The sequence below is a fragment of the Pygoscelis adeliae genome, unplaced genomic scaffold, assembly GCF_000699105.1.
Source record: "Pygoscelis adeliae isolate BGI_AS28 unplaced genomic scaffold, ASM69910v1 Scaffold34, whole genome shotgun sequence".
Taxonomy (NCBI): Eukaryota; Metazoa; Chordata; class Aves; order Sphenisciformes; family Spheniscidae; genus Pygoscelis; species Pygoscelis adeliae.
The window spans coordinates 920,754-940,808 of NW_008824658.1; the positions used below are offsets into that span (position 1 = coordinate 920,754).

Genomic DNA, 20,055 nt, shown 5'->3' on the forward strand with positions numbered 1-20,055 from the left:
GATTGCAACTCCCCAGTACTGGTACACCTGACAAATACCCAGGCTGGCAGCTGGTAAAAGCTAACTGGGGTAACTGTAATGGGTACCTGTCGAGGATCAGGTTTTCATGAGTTTGCAAAAACCATAGACAGTGCCAAATTTGCCTCAAGAACAGGCAGGGATGCTCACACGAACCCTTCCCCTGGCAGTGACGTTGGAGACAGACCTTCGTGAGATGGGCAGGGCTGAGCAGACAAGACAGATTGTGTCTTTAACAGGCATAGCAGATTCGGAGAAGGATGTTTGCCCATAGCCTAAGGTGCAGAATGGTTTCATTTTGTTTGTGAACGCAGAAATATTATTGTCTCACCTTGGCAACAGCAATTTCACGGAAAAAGAAAGCTGTTCCTGGTAGGAAATACTAGCTTTCATTTGCTGCTACTTGTCAAATTCTGCTTGGTGCTTTACTACAGCTCACCCGACAGCAACCGCTGGGCAAACAAGCAGTGATTAATGCAAGCCAGTTCCTCTTTGTTCAGGAGTTGTCTGTGACCAGACAGGGAATTCCTCTGTGTTGAAAATGGATGATTTTTGCAGGCCTTATTCGGCCTGTGCATTGCCTTGCAGACTCACCTGCTTTGCGTTCCTGATGTAACCCCAGTTTGGAGCTGCTGTAACTGGGCAGTAGTGTGCTGCTGCTTGTTTTTTTGGCTGAGTATAGCTCTGAACAAGTGTATAGCCAAAAATAAGAATTTCTGTGGGGTTATCCATAAATATTTCCCAATGTTTGCTTCCAGTGTGTCATTTTCATAATTGTTTCCCCATGGAAAAGGGCCCAAGAAGGTTAGGCATTGTTGCAAAAGGCAGGTATTGAAAGTTCATCTCCTTGCTCCAGCTAGTGCAGGTAACTTGGTGGCTACAAACCAGCTGAGGTCTCACGTGACTTGTGCAAGGCACAGCCTGTGCCAGCCAGGGCTGGGAGCCTTATCTTCATATAGGATGAGAGTCCTAAAATCAGGACTGCATCAGTCAACACAGGGGACAAAAAATTCCTCATTTGGAAATGTTCAGGCACTTGCAGTTTTTAGTTCTTAATTTATTCTCTTATGACCCAGTACTCCAGAATGAGCCATTTCCACAAAATCGGGCTGTTTTCCAGGCATGCGGGTGTGCACATGAGGGTATATGCGTGTGTGTGGGCAATGCACGCCCTGTCATCTTAGGACTTGTCTACAGGGGAAAATGTGGAGTGTTTAAGGTCTATCCACTACGTGTGTGAGTCAGTGGGAATAAATTATAGCATGTTACATCCTCCGAAGGCTCTAATCCAGCAATGAGATGTCCTCAGAAGAGGGTAAAACCTACTGTGATCTCTTGGATCAGAGCATCCACGCTATGGTTTAACCCTGGCAGATGCCAACTTCCCACATTCTGCCAATCCCTTATAACCTCCCTGGCCATGCCCGCAGAGGGAGGTTTGCCGTCCTTCTTCACTGTAATAATGGTCTCAGGAACATGGGATCTTCACGGCCTTTTTGCTGTTCTCCTTGCAGAACTGATCAGTGAGTAGCTCTCGTGTAGGTGCAGCACATCACAGAAACTGATTTGGTTTCTGGTGCCTGAACCTGCCTGTGTGCATGGCAGAACCACGAAGTTCGTTCTGCCCTAGAAAGGGCCTTCTTAAACTTTTTTTAAATAGCTTCCCCATGTTGCCTGATTATCCCCTCCTCTTTTATTTTTTTTTAATATTCTTGATGATCTTAAAGGTCTTTTCTGACCTAAATGATTCTATGATTCTGTGTGTGTAGATGTGGTGCTTAGGGACGTGGTCTAGTGGTGGACCTGGCAGTGCTAGGTTAACGGTTGGACTTGATGATCTTAAAGGTCTTTTCCAACCTAAATGATTCTATGATTCTTGTCTCTGGAGTTTGACTCTTGCAATGCTGGGTTTTAAGGAGCAGGAAAGACCAAATGAAAGAGCTTGAATTCCTTTCACTAGTCGTCTTCTCCTCCCAGATCAAAGCTGCTTGAAAAGCCCAGCTAGTAACAGTGGTTTCTGGTGGTCCCATCAGACCCTGTGGGTCCCAGGGACCCGAAGCAGCCCCCTCTGAGCCGCGCCTGGGAGGCAGAATCTCCCTGCAGAGGGGCTGGGGAAATGAAAAGCATTTTGTTCCGAGTTAATTATTTATAATCCATGTTGGCTGAGTATGCAGCCTGTTCCAGCCAGTGCTGACCTCTCAGCATTTGTGCAAAGACTAAGAAAACAAATTAAATATGGGAAAAGTGTGCTTTCTCAGGCTGAAGGTGGGAGAAAGTGATATCATAAGACAAATGTCCTTCATGACTCCAACACCTGAGTATTAGACCACCTCATGTCTGTAATTTATTTATCCTTATGAAATGGTGCAGAGAGAAGAAGTGATAGCATTCTCATTTAGCCTTCTGCATGGGTATATATAAAAGTGCACAGCATGCACACTCCAGCTACTCCAGATAGCTTCCCTGTTTAACTTTAATGGACTTTCATAAACATTTGAAGACTGGGACCTGGGTTACAGCAAATAATAATTTTTTAAAAATTAGCAACGGAAGTTATTGGCTGCTCTACAGTTTGCATATCTGCCCCTGCACAACGTAACATTTTTAACTTTGTAATTACATGGTAGGCCACCAGCACAGAAGTGCAGGGTCAGTGTCAGGGCATCGTGGGGTATGTGGCCATTTTTGTCTTGTAAATTACAGAGTTATCTTGGGACTGAGAGAAGGAGAATGGCAGCAACTGCTTGAGTAATTGGTAGTTTAAAGTTTAATTACCCTGGGCCTGATGTGCTGCTTTGCAGACACAGCTGCGGGAGGGAAGAACGGCTCCAGACCCCACACGGACACAGCGGCTCCTGGGGGGAGCAGCCTCAGCCCCAGGCTGTGGACACCAGCCTGTCCTCTGCTGTGCATCGCCCCGGATGGATGGACACCTCTGGGGAGGAGAGGGCAGGAGCTCTGCTGCAGAAAACCGCCATCTGCCCTATGGGTTGAGGCTATTCCTCTCTCTTACCTCTTCCCAAACTTCCCTAGGCAGAGAAATTCTCCAGCCTCCTAGAAGAGGACAGCATATTGCTCCAGAAAGATGGCCCTGCTGCTGCCCAGCACAGCTCTGTCCTCAGGCAGTGCCTCCCTGCATTCAAGGGAGAATCCTTTCCTTAAAGAAATCTTTAAATCCAATTCATTCCTTAGAGCCATGACAGTCAGATTTGATTTAGCACCAAGTTACAGAATAGGTACATATTTTATTTTCACTGGAAGGTCAGAGGGCTCGTGGCGCATCATCATTAACAAGTCTGCCCTTAGTGGGGAGAGTGCCTCAGTGCCCTGAGAGAGCCTGCCTCTCAGGATGGCTGTGAAACACTTCGCTTGGGGGACACACACTGAAGCAGAGTTAAAACTAGTTAGAAAATACAAGTTGTTAGCAATAATCAACAACTTCTTGGTGGCTTGACTGAAACAAGCTGGGAGGGCAATACCAGGACCCCAGGTGCCCATGACATGCAAAAAAAATCATTATCACAACAAGCATTAAATTGCAGTTGGCTTAACTGGCTTTGAAAAGATGCAAACTGAATCTGGAGGCAAAAAAAATATAAATCTAGCTACCTTGGAGATACCCTAGAGATAATCTTGCTGGCTCAAGACAGAAAACACTACAAGGACAACACTGCAAATTACTTCGGTATTTTTTCTACCCAAAAAGTGGATTAGAAAAAAGACTTCCAGCTCAGTAACTACAAGTATAGTGCTTTATGAAATCTGAGATACTAAAAAAAAATGCCAAGGAGGGAAACTCACCAAATTTGCCAGAATGTAGTGGTACCCGTTCCCATTTTTTTCAAGCTTGATGATCTGCAAGATGAAAACCAAGGATATTTAGCAGACACCAACTAAGGAAGTAGAACCTCTTTTATCTACCCTTCCTCCCCATTTTTCCCCGATGAGACTGTTCGGTTGAAGACAGGAAGACGTAGCAAAGGAAAAGTTCACAATATTGTTAGAGGAAGGACAGAACTTTCACACATGATATTTGAACAACAAGTCTGAAATTAGACAGGACAAGATCCCCAGGCAGATTCCACAGGCAGGGAGAATAAACTACCTGAACCAACCTTTTTCCTACGGGCTCAGGGATAAAAACACAGTACTTTTTCTAAATAAAGGTTAAATGAGATTTGTATTTCAGACATTAAAGGAACAAAGCGGGGAGCTGGGGTCCATTTGTCCTGTGAATGCAGCTGAAACACTGAGCAAGACTAGAGAGCTATTCTGCACATCCTCCCATCTAGAGTCCCTGCCGCAGACACCTACCTGGGCGAGATGTCAGGAGGTTTAGACTAGGGCAATTTTTCTCCTTTAGTGCATTGGGGTAGCTTCAAGCCATATCTTCAGAACAAAGCTGCCTGGGCAAGTCACTCATCAGAGGATTCCCCTTGCATGTTCATTGAGATTATTTATATCTTCATACTCATGGTGTCCCAATATATGCTCTTTGCCACTTACTCCTTTCTCCCCGATGCCTGTAGAGTTAGGTTTTTATTCTCTTTTATCAACACAATTGCTTATGGATCTGTAACATTTGAAAGTTTCTATGTTAGCTGGAAAAGTTTCCCTTGTCTAGGTAGAAAGGCACTATCTGTTGCAGGGTTGCCTGTGATTATGGGGGACAGGGTCATTGATCAGATGGTCCCTAGCTGTCTTTTTCTTCCTTGATTTAAAAAATACAGAAAGAATACAGCTAAAAATTACATTATTCTTGCTGACTTTAGATTTCCACCGAAACTCCTCTCCACTGATTTCCAGCAGCACTGTCAAATTCATACCAGGTGACTAGAGCCAGATACCATCTGCATTTGAGCCAATCCACATACAGAAAGAAGACAGTGAAAAAAAGGCCCAAACCAGCATGCCCTCAGAACCTGTAAAAACACAAGAATTGCCAGTTTCTGAGAGAGCCATGCTGTTTCCATAAGGTTTCTTTGCTGGCAACACTACCTCTTATTTCCATTGTCGTATGAATTGATTCTGAATTACTGCCTGCATTGCCAACGCTCAGGCAAAATCTGCACGAACGGTAGCGAGGCCAGAAACATCCTCACAGCCAGAATGATAATAAAATGACTGTTGTGTTGGATTCGACCAGAGATCGGTCTACCCAGGACTTCTCTCTGATACCAGGCTGGTAGCAGGTGTTTGAGAAGCATCAGACGAGGGCACACACAGACTGATGTCCCCCATGGGACAGCACTCCCAGATTATCATGAGCAGCCATTTAGGGATTTCCAAATGGATTATAAATGAGCTGACACTTGCTCTGTGCAACTGGTTCATCTGCCTTAGCCCTTCTGTGATGAAGTGCTCTTGTACGCACATTAAAACTCATCTGGTTCCCAGCATTCATGTGGGGGCGGCAATTAACTCCAATGCAGGCTTCATTTAGTAGCAGTTTCTTACACAACTAATGTCAGCTCCACCAGCTTCACTGCTCTGTGGTTCTCCCCACAGGATCCCTCAGTATGGCTTCTGCTGAGTAGGCTGGAGCTCTCAGGAAAAAACTCTGTATACCTAAGGCTATAAAGATATATACTCTTATTATGGGTAGTTTTCAGAATATCTTCCATAGCCAGATCTGAGAAGCAAAACCAGACCCAACTTGTCCCCTTCCATTCATCAACTGAGACCGACCTTTGCAGTAAGTCCCAGACCTTGTGGGAGGAAGAAACATCTCTGGGGAACTGGGATGTCTAAGAACTGCGATCAAATTCCTCATTTCTCCAGTATCAACAATAGCTGGCATTGGCTTCTTCTGCCCAAACTCTCCCTTTGTTATTTTATTAGGTGTCAGAGTCGATGAACCGGAGAGGGCTGCCATCCAGCTTTCCCTGAGCTGTTAATCTTGCAGCCCATCCACCTGAATTATGAGGCTTGCTTCCTGTGTTTTACACAGTTATTTGTGATCTTAATTTATTTTAGAATGCTTGCTCAGTCCTAATGTGTCCGGACGGCGGTAGCAAGCTGAGGTTATAATAGCATTTATCACTTAGCCTGAACGTGGTGAGAGGCTGTGCTGGGCTGCATGCTGATAGCTCACTTGGGCCACCTAGGTTTCATTACCCACTTCTTAATGGGCCAGTTTGACATCTATTAGAGAGAAATCCTCTCAGAGTGAAACAGTGGCAAAGGAGAAATTCCCATTATTCATTTTAATCAGAGACAAGGAAGAAACAATACAGGGCTTTGACGGAATACAACCCACTGCTTACTTATCCCATTAAGGCTGCACAGCGTGGCCCCACGGATATCCTGCCCTGAACCAAGGCCTGGCTCATAAATGACAGTTACCTCGGCAAAGATAAATCATGCCCTTGAGACATGACACAGAGAAATCTCCAAGAAAGAAATCAGGTCATTTTCCCACGTATCATTAACACATTGAGCACTGGCTCCTCTACAGCTATGGTTTCCAGAATGCGAGGACTGCCTTGTCGGAGTCAGTGGTGGTTATTTGTGTTATGTGTATGGGGTGGAAAGAGGAAATTAAAAGTGTGTGCAAGCAACAGTGTGTAAGTGTGAGTGACTGATGCTAAACAGCCATCCCCAGCTCTTCTGTTCACTGGGGAGCACAAATCCACAGCCACTGAAAGACAGAGACAGGTTTGTCAAGGAAGGAAAGTGCATTAAAATGTCCCTGAGAGGCTGAGGCAGCTCTTTGAACACCACAAACACTCCAAGAGACAGGGCAAACAGAGCAGTGACATCCACGCAGAGGTTGCTGGTGCCATGAGCTGAGACAGTGGCTGCCAGCCCGAGTTTAAGTCCCAGCTGAATTTCACATGATAATGAGCCAAACACTATCTTTGACCCCTTCCAGTCATCTGCATGTTGTGAAAGATCCGGCATGCCCTGCTTACGCTGGGATAACTGCTCTCAGAAATCCCTGTGGACTCAGAACAAGAAGTCAAACGAGGATAAAAACGGACTACACAGGTCTGAAAAAAAGTTATTTACAGCCCCATCCCTAACAGGAGTGTTACCTCCTAGACACAGATGTCTGTTGGAATTGCTCTGTCTTTAATGGATGTTTTTTACACATTGCAAAATAAATATAATCACAAGATCTGGGTTTTTTTTTGTGTTCTTGCAAATAGCTTTACTTATATCTAAGTTTAACTCTTGCTCCAGTTATGTGAAGAAGTTTGAAAGAAAGACTTATTTTCCTGTTCATATTAGGAAAACTAGATAATATCTAACTATAGAACTTAACTTTCTGTTAGACAAACCAGGCTTAAAAACCCAACATCATTAACCATAGAAATCTGATATACCCTATAGGAAAGCTTGCAGAAAAGGCAAATTCACTGCCTAGGTCCTGTCAAAAATTTTGTTCAACTGCAGCTACTCTGTGGTCAGAGAGAAGACTTTACTCTCCAGAATAATCTGGTCTCTCCTTCACGAATATGATCTTTACTTTGAGGCTAAAACCTGCTGCCTGCTTTGTTATTATATATAATGGAGCAGCCCCCAGAGACATCCAACAAGGATGGATTGTGCTCATCATTGAGATGTGCAGCTGGTGAAATGGCAGTCCTTGCCCCAGACAGCGAGCCACTGAAGTGTGAGACAGGAGGTGACAGGTAGCTTAGACAAAGCGACGTGTGAAGCACGAGGTAAGAGTGAGCTGGATATAAGAAGTACAATAGCGTGAGTCACAGTGCACAGGCTGCGTGGCACTGCGGGACCCTTTCTAAGCCACGTGGGACAGGAGTTCCAGCTGTGGGGAAAGCCTTGGCTGTAGGAGTGAGGGAGAAAGAAATTAAGGCTGGAGTTGAAGAGGGGACACAAGTGTGGACTGAGACCTGTCCAGAAGCTTGCATTGGTCTCCTGTCCACAGAAGTCCATATTCAGGACTTAGGGAAAGCATTAAGGGAGGCATGGAGGAAAGAGGATGGGGAAAATTTGGGTCTGCACTACTGGGCAACCTATCTAGATTGAGGATGGGTGAGGCAGGGCACACAACCTAGCTGCTGAGTCCTCTGTTGCATATCTCATCTGCTTTGTGGCCATGAGTTGACAAAAGAGCCAGGAGATAGCTGGGAATGAACCAGTCTCTCTTGCTGCAAGGCATGAGAGGATCTGGAAAAATTTGATCCTGCTACAGCCTGGATGCCCTAAGAGGATGCTGAGCTCTGGCCTGATCTGGAGACAGTGCTCCTGAGGACACTACAGTTGTACCATAAAGCTTCTCCATCTCTGTCCTGCTGGCAGTGGTTGTGAGAATTTGGTGCAGCACACGGTGGCTGGAGGACTAGGAGTCTGGCAGTGCCGATTCACACCTCCGCCCTAACTCACAGGAGGTGGGAAAACCAGAGAAAAACTCAACAGAATAAGGAAGTGCCACATCTTGTGCACGCTGCTTGGAAGAATTAGCACAAAACAAACTTGTTGGGGAGTAAGGGGGTGTAAAGGGCTCTCAGAGGAATCAAAAAAGTAGGGAACATGGAGCAGCAGAGCTCACTCAGAATTAATACATGGGAGCTCCTAGTATTTATACGGCTTTACAGTTCCCACAATAACACAACGGAGAAATACCTGCAAGCTCAGCAGCCTGCTGCAATACACACACACCACATCCAATGAGAGGTGCAATAAGACATGGATCAGACAAGAATGGGGAGGAGAACTTCTCCAGGAGAAACAACCCTTCCTGTTCTGCATGCAAGACCCCTCCCAGAAGACCTGCACCAACACAACCTTGCTAAGGATGATGTTCAGCCGCTCGGATTCACAGTCCACCACCACCAGCCTTTCCTTCTTCTTCTCCAGCTCCTGGAAAAGCATGCGGTAGCCCTCTTCTGTTGTCGTCAGGATGTTGACAGCTGTCACCTGCCAGTTCTTCTCAGCTGCGGTGTCCAGCACTTTCTGTAGGACTGACAACCCTGCAATGGGAAGAGAGGGGGAAGAGGACAGTAGGGGGAGAACCAGGTTTTAGTTGTGCAATGGCATCTTTCCATCCTCCTGACAGCCTAGGTAGCTGCCTCAAGCAGGGCTGGATACAGCATTGCAAAAGTGCAGCAGAACTACAGAGAACAGCTAATAGTCTAGCATCTTACCCAAACACAGCTAGGCTAGAATTAATGACTCCTGCTTTTTCTGTCCTAGGACAGGAAAATAGGATGATTCCAGGCCTAGTTTTCCTTTGTAATCGGCAGATCAGTCTCGTTGATCAGGCCCTGCTGTGGGATTCAGAAAGAGCTCTAATCCCCGTCTTCTTGTCTGTCACTACCCAACTCACTCGATTTCTTTGGGCCATAGTTCCCTTCTCATCTTTGATCTGTTTAGGCTCTATGCTCCTAGGGTTAGGGACACACTCAGCAATCACAATACACAATCATATTCAGTGTCCCTGTCTCTCTCAGCAGCATCTCATCAGAAAACTTCATTATTTTTAAAAGGATCTTGCCTAAATTACACGCACAGCCTTCCAGAAGAGAGAAATATATATACTCAGCACCGATCTGGGGTCCTGCCTACTGCAGTACTTTTGGAATATTCAGAGTGCCCGTGCCTCATGACAACAGAAAGCAGGGTGGGATGCTTTTACACCTTCTCCTTGTCTCTTAAGGTCATCCTGTCCCTACAAGGGCTAATGATAACTTCCAGGACAGACCTGTGAATCACCCTTAACTCTGCGCTGTCCTCCACAAGTCCATTTTGCTCTCGTCCTCCAAGCCTGGAGCTTTAAGGGCATCTGAGAGCTGGGGAAACTGAATCTCAGAGAAATGAGCTCACTAGCCCTGTTCATGGTTTAGAAAGTTAGATAATACTTTCCAAGAACCCAACGAAGGCTTTTGTTATTTTACATAGACAACTAACACTCACTAACACAGGAAACCTGGAGTTTTCCAAGCTACCTGTCAGAAACACACACACGTATCACAACTGGATGTGGGCTCAGGTGAGACCTGAGAAGCTGTCGGTTCACATTTATAAACGTGGGACTTGGTGGCCTTGAGTTCAACAGACCATATTCAATATGGGACCTATTCAATATAAACAATTTTCCCATTTGAAACTCAAACCTCTTACACATTAAATATTTCCCTCATGTTGATGGGGTTCAGACCTGGCCCTGTGAACACAGACATACCGGGTCAGGCTAATGCTTCATCTAAATCAATGCCCACCTTCAGCAGTAATGAAAATTTAGAAAAGGAATAGAGAACAAATAAGGCATAGGGTGACCCTTCCTTTAATCACCCTCTCAGCCTCCAGCAACCCACAGTAAGAGGACTTACTGAGGCAAAGACTCCACCTAGACCACTACACTTAATTGCCCGGTAACCCTTCCCATGTACTTGTGACTTACCCCGGTCAGCATCATAAATGTACACAAACTTCTGCCAGCTGTAGTGCTCGATGACACTGATGAGGGCATCCTGGAGCTCTGGGCGAAGCTGGAGAACAAACTGGTTGGACGTTTCGACGGGGAAGCTTGGTGTTATGAAGCAGACATGGAGAGCTCCACAGAAAGACGTGAGCATGTTAACGGTCCTCCTCTCGTAAAATCCAAAGATGGCGTAGACACCCTTGGAGAACTGCGAGCAGACTGGAGGAGCAGAGAGAAAGGTCGTGAGGGCAGGAGGACAAGGAGGTTTCTCAGGGAAGTCACTGAAATAAACCTTTTCCCTGGGATAAGCTGTAGGGTCTCTGGACCAAATCATTTTCCTTGAGGCCTGTGGGTTGGTGAATGCAACCTGTGAAGAACAGGGCTTGTGGCCATGGGGTGCTCTGCCCTTGATCTCCACAGACCTGCTTTATTTTTGATAGGCAGAAGGGACACAGGAGAGTGAATTCAGTATCCTCAGGGCTCTGCTGAAGATTTTGCTTCTTCTGAGATAAAATGTGTTGTCTGAACAAGGGAACCCCTCAGCAGAAAAGCACAGCGGCTCACCAAGACCTGCCTCCTTGGGATGGCAACTGTCTGGCCCCTGGAGCTGTTTTACTATGGGGGAGAAAGGCTGCAACTAGTGCTTGCTATTGCAGCCCCAGATGCCTTCAAGGAGTGGAAGGAAAGCATTTGCATGACAGCACAGCCCTTTGCGGCCAGTGACTCCAGGAGGAAATCATGGGATTGACCTCAGAAGCTGAAACCATGCTGAGAGGGCATCTCAGCAAAGGTTCACTTAGGTTCAATACACTCAGCACAGCTACAGGGAGGTTTGTCCCCGGGCACGAGCTGCTGGCACTGAGGTTGGAGCCTCTGACACCAGGGGTGCATTGGTACTTGGGGACACCTGTGTGGCAATTTCTGGTTTCTTCACAAAACCATGGTGGGGAAGACTGTGGGCCCAGTCAGGTGGTGGTGGTGGCCTGGAAGGTCTCCATGACTAAGCTCTGAGGGTGCACGCTGGGTTCTCTGGCAGATATTTGTGTCTGATCCCAGCAGCTGGCGCTGTGCTGCACAGGGAGGACTCTCTTGGGTTGGAACCCTTCTTGGGAGAGCACTTAATAAGGTCGTGGGAGCTGCTGGAAAAATGCCTCAGGATCATAGTGAGGCAGAGAGCATTCACACTTTGGGTTGTAAAACGTAGCCCCCAAGACAGTCAGACTCGTTTAATATCACCCCTGTTTATGGCACATCCCAAGTTATCATCAATAAATCTCAAGACGGAGGTGGTGGCAGTGACAGTGTTTTCCTTGTGTCAGAACTCCTGGCACTAGTGTCTCCTCCTGTTGTCACTCTGACTCTGAAGACCTTTGGCTGTGACATTTATACTGACTCAACACTTCACACATCACTTGCCAGCCCCCTGCCCCCAGAGTGCAGGGTGAGAAGTTGGATGTGACATTTTGGGGTCCCCCTGGCAAGCACTCTGCGCTCTTTGGGAATCCCTTGACCTGGCTTCTGCTGGTAGCCACCAGCATCGAACCTTCTGCACATGTGGCTGGAGACAGGCTCCTAAACATGAGCTTGCTTCATCCGTAGCTGGGCTCCATCCCTCTGGATGGACTCTGTCCCTCCAGCGGGAACCAGAAGTCATCCCCGGCTGGCTTACAGCCATCCTGGATAAGATTACCTTGTTCCTCACTTCTCTACTGCCAGCATCAAATACTCAGAGGAAGAGCAAGAAATCCTGCTTCCCACTATGCAAAGCAAGTCCCTGCTCCCATCTCATCACCAGAATGAAGCAGCCAGATTTTTGAAATGGCGCAGAGTGTCAAGAGCTGAGAACTGAATCTCATGTCACTGGTGAGAATTTTTCCTTCCTCTTGGAGTTGAGCCCAGCTTTTGGGCATCCCAGCCCAGCAGTTTGTCCTCTTTTCGCCACTCAGAGTCTGTGATCTCACATACCTCAGCACCCTCCTTCCCCAAGGGAATTTGTATTTCTCCGGGGCAGGGACTTCTTGCAAAGCCCAAACCCAAAGCCCATGACGGAAATAAAACTCTCTCTATTTTCACAGCAGCGTCTCTCTTTGCAATCAGCAATTGTGTCTGCATCAGCTGGAGTCACTGCCCTTATCATGAGGCTGACACATTCAGGAAGAAAAGTAGCAGACACAGATAGAAATAGTCTGAACATCATTTCCATGTGACTGGACCAGTGGGTCTAATGAACAGTGCGATATACCGTATGTGAGAGATCAGAACATGATCTCTGGAGACCCAGGCTTCAGGCTCACCGAATGATTAAAGCGACATTCTCGGGGCAGCTGAAAAATCCGGCACAATTAATAATCCAGACAATAAATTTAGCTGGCTTATTTTGTTTTAGGCAAGCCATGGCTTCCTTGAATTTTATTTTCTATTTGAAATGAATCTATTATTTTTTAGATTTCTTTTTTTTAACTCTGTGGCTCAGTCACGCTCAGGCAGCCCTCCTACACTGTTCTGAGACACTCATCAATCCCAGCATTTGAAACAGATTGCACCAAAGATGACTGGGAGAACGAACAGTCTTTATCATTAGTAAGTTTGGAAAGAACCCTAGCTCGCTTTGTACTTTCAGACTAAGAGGGGCCATGGACAAGCCAGATAATTTGGAAAAATAAAAGACTTGCTGAGGGTTATCACCCAAAGAACAACAAAGAAACTGTCGTGTCAATTAATCTGGGAAAATGAAAAGCGTGAGAACTGCAGCCACCTTTCTGGGACTGAACTTAGCATAATGCAAAAGCGGTGGCCACAAAATTATTTAAATCTCGGGACTATTTTAAATTACAGGTGTTCCAAATGAATTTACCCAGCAAAACTAAAAAGAAGTTACTTGCCATTCATTTAATACACTAAGTGATAGCTGGAATTTATTTTGCTTTAATGGTTTTATTAAGCAAATTTATTAACAATTGTGTTCTCATTTGATTTCTCTGCAACTTCCTAATAACATACTATTAAGAATTGTAAACCTTAACTAAAGGAAGCAAATATTTTAAACTCTTTCTGTTTTTCTAGTGGGGGAAGAACTTACCAGTTCCTCAGCAGTCACTAGCCTCTGACTGATGCTTTTCTAAAAAGATTATGAAACATAAAAGGGTTAAAGATCACGCTGGAATGGAGGGTCCAAGAAGTTGAGCTCTTCTGGTCAGTTGGCTGGTTTTAACATCACACTTTGCAAGCTTTGTGCCAACTACCTGTTAACAACTAGATGGCCACAGACTGGCTTTTCCTACAGAAGAGAGTTGCAGTCAACCTGGTCAACCTGATGTGGTAGAGCAAGCAGGAGGAGGCCTCCCCTTTCCCTCCGTGGAAAGGTAGTCATTGTGGAGTTGGTGTGCCCTTGAATTCAGATGAGGAAAAAGCACGCGTGCTTCACTCATGCTTGAAATCCCCAGAGTCGAGGATTTCTAGTCCTGCAATTTATCTCAAGTTTCTCTTTTTATATGGAAATATTCAAGGTAAAGCATTTAAATTGGAGAGAGGAAACACTGATTTTATTGAAAGCACATGTAGGATAGGACACCTACTTGGCAGCCGAAGAGAGGCAGCTCTGGCCACCTTTGCAAATGCTTCCAAGAAAAAGAAAAATACACATCCACAATTTTAAATTGCACATTTTCTCTGCAGAAGAGAAAAACAAAAGAGATGTTTTGAGTCTATAAAAATTCCTGGGAGACTTTTTTTGGCTAAAGCTTTCAACCAGACACAGAGAGAGTAGATGCACAAGACTGATTTCTGCATTTAGGAGGGCCAGAGATATTTTGGAACTGGAGGTTTGAGCTGATTCATGTGAAAGGCAGATGTCAGATATAACAGATATCTCATTTGGATTTTGGTAAAAGCAGGAGGGAAACCAAAAAGTTTCTCTCAGAAATGGTCACCACAAAGAGGGGCTGAAACAGTCTCAGCATTTGAGGGAAGAAGAAGGGCAAATGGGCTGCACAGAAGGATGGGAATGAGAATTTGGTCTCCAGGAGTGAAAATGGTGCAATTCTGCTGAGAGTCTGCAAACAGGACTGCAAAAAGGGAACTGCTCCCCACAGACACAGCTGGAGAAGGAGTCTGGTAGGAGATCCTGGCAACTGCTCATCTGCCATTTCCTTTAGAAGCAGAATTTTCACCATTTCACTGAGTTTAAGACTAGAAGGGGACATTAGATCATTTCTACTGACTTTTTGTATCTCATGGACCATTAAGTTTCACCCAGCTACCCCTGGAGGGAGCCAATAATATGGTTTAGTTGTCTCTCGGGAGACTCAACTGCTGACTGCCTCTGCCAGAGAAGAGAAGTAACAGAGACAGTGCTAATACCCAAAGCCACAAGAGCAGTAAAAACCTGATTAAATGAAATATCCCCAGATGTTCCTCACAAACAGCTCATGTTCTCTGCTGCAGAAGGAAACAAAAAACCCAGATAGTCCCTGACAGATCTCAGAGACCTTCATGACCCTGGAGGATGTCATATCTGAGGAGCGTCTAGGAGGAAAGACACCGCACCCTCTCCAGGAAAGCCATTCCTACAATGCTCAGCTGCAGATGTTGTGAGGATTTTGAGCAAACTACTCTTTATAGCCCAAGCAGGCAGGGAAAGAAAAGGGCAATCTGGAAATGTAGACTCCAAGATAAGAAGAAATCTTTGAAACCACCCAATCCAGCACACGGTGCACTTACTCCAGAAACCAAATTAACAAATACCTTTTAAAAATTGCAAGATAAGTGTGGCCAGACTTTGAGTGTAATAAAATAGTCAGCTCAGTCCACTGTCCTCTGTAAGCTATTAAAAACTAGCCCTGCAATGCCTGCAGCCCCAATATCAATGTGGCATGTTCTTCACTTGCCCAAACCTCCTGAGACACAGAACGAAAACCCTCACTTGCAGCAAAATGTACTCATTGACAACAGCGGTGTCAAGGAGTGGTTCCCACATGCTTTTCTTTGCTCACTTGGAGTATATGTTTGCACATGTGGGAAAGAGGAGGGGGGATGTGCATGCGTAATTTATTTTTAGCGTGCCCTGCCTGCAGGCGACCCTCACACAGTGATGGAGAACCTGACATCAGGTTGGCAAAGCCGGTGGAATTTCGACGAAAGAGCGCTAGTGTCTGCTTCAATTAGGATCAGCTCAGCTTTCCTCCCAAATGTTTGTCCTCACAGTTCTCCAGTGTGGCGTAGGTGCCAGAGCGCATCTCTTCAGCACATCCCAACGACAGCATGTTCCCACAGATTTTTCTAGCAGGGGAAAGCCAAGATTCTGCACTCCCCCATTGCTCCACGCATGTATTTAGCTGACAGAAGACATGTCCCATATATTTGATCAACTGCTAATCAGGCTGATGTGATATCACAAGAAATATATGTTTCTCTTTCAAATATATAAAAGACACAGAACTGTGCTCCCTTCCATCATTTTCCTGCACTGCTGCTCTGACCATCTTGGAAGCTGGAAAGTAGTGTTGATTTTTACATCAAGATCTGCTTTCCTTCCCTCATATTTAAACAATAATCTGTGACTGCGAGCTGCTCATAACTGTTTATGCTGATAGCTTCAAATTTTTTTAGTTAAATTCGCCTGCCTGACAAATAAGTCTTAGTTTGCCTGGCTGACAAATGATAAGTTTTCCTTGAGGTGAAATTTGATTTGGGATACTTCCTTCTTGCATGCTGCTGAGTTTAAGGAAACAGAAATAGCATGGTGCTTTTGTCAACAAAAATTAACAGCATGGACTCTCAATCATTTAAGTGCATTTCCGAATTACAATCATGGTGGTGGAAGATATGGCCATGGGAAGTTGACTTTAACCTCTCTGTCAAAGGGACCTGTTGAAAATCATAGTTCTTTCACTTGTGTACTTCACATCTTGAAACCTCTTTTTCTTTTGCTGCTAGTCTTCAAATATCGTTCTTATCCAGCGTACAAAATGGAAGAGAAAATTGAAATATCAAGAGCCTTAACGGGGTCGCTGAGCTTGTTGAAAAAATGAAAGAAGGAAAACCAATATGTTTTACAAGACTTTCCCTGTTTGCTTTGCTTGTTTTTAAATATATCATTACTTTGGGGATTGCTAAGATTTTGTTGAATCATATAAAATTAAGAAATATATTGAAGGGTTTCCAGTCAATACTCAAACTATTTCTGAGTAATGGTGGCACTTTTAATGGGAATTAGGTGCAAATCCCCTACATGAAACACCCTGAGATCATGAGCATCTTTTAACAGGTCCTGGATGAGAACCCAGAGGAGACGTGGGCATGTATCTGCTGAGACCTGGGACTTCTGGGGTCACAGACTTGGATGTCCCCTTAAATAAAATGTCAGTTGACAGCTGTATTTTCTGGGTAGCCTTCAAATGATGGCTAACCCATGGAAAGAGAACAGAGACACCACTGGAAAGGACATGATGCCCATCTCAAGCAGCTTTCAGACTTCGCAAAAGCCCATTCCTTCTGTGGTTAGAATTAGGTTATTATTCTAATAGGGACAGGGTGACTAATGAGGGTCCTGTGGCTAATAGTTCAGATTATGTGTAAAGGGAAACAGGTCCAGTGCCAGCTCTGTTTCAGGTTTGTTATCTAATCATGACTTGGATCTTTGCTTATGAGGTGGAGGAAGGCGACTGCCTTTCTCTGAGCCCCATCTGTTCCTGTCCCTCGGGTCAGAGACTGTCTCTTGCTCCATGCTCGTACAGACCAAGCTCAGACTGTATTCTGAGCTTGAAGCACTGATGCCATGCTCTCAAGCTGTGTAAGGTTCTTGCTGTCTACTGCCTTCATCTCTCCAGTGTCCCATACCAGAGCCACAGCTTTTCCACAGCACTCCCTGCTTTCATAATTTTTTTAAAACAGAAAAGTTATGCTTTGGTGCCTGGAAACAATTCTGCATTTTTCAGCTCTAATAGAGGATCTGACCTTTCCACCTTGCCTCATTTTTAAAATGGGAGTCTTTTAAAAAAATTTCTCTTTTTCTACATGCCATTCTGGCTCATTTCTGGGGTACAGCTAGCTGTCAAACCATGGCAAGCAAACCCATTTGGGATACAGTCTTCTGACATCCTTTTATGGCATATTATGTCATTAAAAAGCATCATATTTAGTTAATGAAAAGTACATCTCCTGCTCCTGGAGCCCAGGGATGGCCCACCTTGTGGCTCTTGAGCCTTGCATGGATTTTGAGCAGTTTGATGTTGACAGATGTGCCAGAACTGTCTTACGCTGTCAGCAAGCCTGCGCTGGCAGCAGGGCTGCTAGGCAGTCCAGCTTTATGCTGTGTCCAGAAAGAAGCAAGCAGAAGACGCTGGCCATGCTGGGTTGCCTTGGAGCAGCAGAAGCTCTACAGAACCAGCTACTATCTCCTGCTCACAACCCTCACCTCAAGCTCCCCTGCAGCTCCCCTAGAAGGAGGGGGTGATGCCTCATAGGGCCCCCAGCTGCAGATGGATGTTGCTATGGGCCCCGGAAGACCAGCTATCCCTGCTCTCACCTAATCTACAATGAAATAGAAAACCAAAAATTTGTCCTCATTGAACTCTCCATGTCTGAAGCAGAGTCATAAATATTAAAGCAAGATTATTACAAATGAAAAAGTGACAGTGATCTTATAAAAGGAGGCAAGGGATGAGAGTTGAACCATTTTGCTTTTGCTGCTTTATTAGATGGCCTTTTGTATTATATTTGTCCGTCTGCAGATAGTGCTATACTAGGAAAACGAAGTACCATATCACAGTGTAGCTTTCTGCTGGGGATCATGAACAACAACGGAGGAAAAGAACAAAGCACCAAAACCACAGCATGTTAATACGGTACATAGCACGCTGCTCTTAGGTCAGCACAACATTTAATTCTGGGCTGTAAGAGCTGAATTATTAAAACAGAGTAAAAAGAGAGGAGTGAGGGGTGGGAAGGGGGAAGATAAGCAGTAGCAGAAAGCAAATGTGTCAGGTAAAGAAGAGCCCACTGCAGATGAAATGCATTTTGTCTTCAATAGTTTCCCTAATACATATCTGTTCACAGCAGTTTTTCTAGACATTAAAGCCTGTGACTGTCTTCAGTGCAAGCGCCAGGTTCTGATGAGGATTTTGTAAGTGCTTGTCTTGAAACTGGTTGCAGGTCACAATGCAAAAACAAGACTATGGACTTTCCCTGGAAAAGTTATTCCAACATTAATGTTACTTCCATTGGAGAAGGAGGGTGTTAATGTCTACCTCAACAACTCCTTTCTTAATCTTCATCCCAATAACTACAATTTTGATCCCATGTCCCCCTGCTTCATAAAACATCTGCATAGATATTCCCAAATTTTCTCTAGTCTTTGCTTTTGCAGATGTGCCAGTTTGGAAGCCAAACTGACATCTCAGTCTCTGATGTGTTCCCTGTGGCATCCCTGAGACTCATGTTGTTGCCTTCAATTGAGAAAACAGTATTTTGGTAAATTTTCTCAGCTGTGTTGTTTCTGTTTTTTTTTAGGATTATTTTGTGTTCATAATAATGTCTCTGTTAGCCCTTCCCTGAAGTCTGCTCCAGGCATGGACTTCAGTTATGATATATATACTTCTTCTTCCAGGTTTATAATGAAGTTAGCAATTAAGACCATTTTTAGCTGCAGCACTGTATCAGCCTCTCTCCCTGCTCCATCAGCTCAATACCTTTTAATTTTCCAACACAATCCTGCCTTGTGAGGCTTTGGCTATTGGTAATCTACAGGATTACAGTCTTTTGGGCCACTGAATTCCATGCTGCATGGAATTACAGCATCAGGACCAAATTTTGTGATTTGGCAGGCATCTGAAGAACAGACTAACTTTCAACATGGTTATTTCCATGCAGAGACATGACAATACGTTTATCAGCAAGATGTGCAGTCAGAAAGCTGTATTTCGAGAGCAGGTCTGAGTAGGAAGGTCTCATCCGGTGACCAGTGACAGCAGGAGACCGGGTGGCCCAGCAGACCTCCTCCAGTCCTGGGTCTACACATGGTATTTTCTGTGCCTGCTTTGGGATCTCAGCCAACACTTGGAAGTGCTGAGGTCTGAGCTGCATACAAAGCTCCCCTTTCTGCTCCTAACAGTTCTCACGGTGGCTTTAAGCATTTCCCTTCCCAGACGCTGAGCTTTCACTAGCAAGATACATGACACGTACTGAAAGCATATGCCTGTTTGAGAATGACAAGTCACACACAGCGGTTCGGATCACAGCACCTAGACAACTATACACCAACGCTCTCACATCAACGATGATGTGGTCTCATGCCCTGAGCCTGCTTCTCCCCATGCAGCAGAAGGTGAGCACATATAATTCCTGCTCCTTTCTCCCTGCCTCTATTTTTTTTTCCACTCCTGCTTCTAAATTTCCAACTTTTAATTGTTTTGTGCTACAGTGCATAAAACCTTATCCTTGCATGCCACTGAACTAACACAACTAATTTTAAGGCTTTCTTGATAACAGACTGGAAATTAACGACTTCATTTATTAACACTCCACCTTTTTCTATTCAAAGCAGACAAAGAACCTGACAAAACACACACACATGCATGCACACCCTCTGCAATGAGCCCTCCATCATCCCAAACACTTCCTGGGCATATATTTATACTCAGGTGCAAACA

General features: G+C 45.0%; 1 protein-coding gene across 5 annotated transcripts in view; it reads right to left on the reverse strand.

Moving 5' to 3' along the window:
* Nucleotides 1-20,055, reverse strand: part of GRIA1 (glutamate receptor, ionotropic, AMPA 1) — a 132,474-nt gene that overhangs the window by 54,330 nt on the left and 58,089 nt on the right. For 4 of the 5 annotated variants that reach the window (XM_009322621.1, XM_009322620.1, XM_009322624.1 and 1 more), the window contains 3 exons: nucleotides 10,388-10,627; nucleotides 8,773-8,957; nucleotides 3,820-3,873 (listed from right to left, as the gene is read on the reverse strand). In XM_009322621.1, the coding sequence (XP_009320896.1) occupies nucleotides 3,820-3,873; nucleotides 8,773-8,957; nucleotides 10,388-10,627 (479 nt within the window). The remainder of the gene's footprint in view (nucleotides 1-3,819; nucleotides 3,874-8,772; nucleotides 8,958-10,387; nucleotides 10,628-20,055) is intronic. The other variant, XM_009322622.1, reaches the window with a different exon arrangement.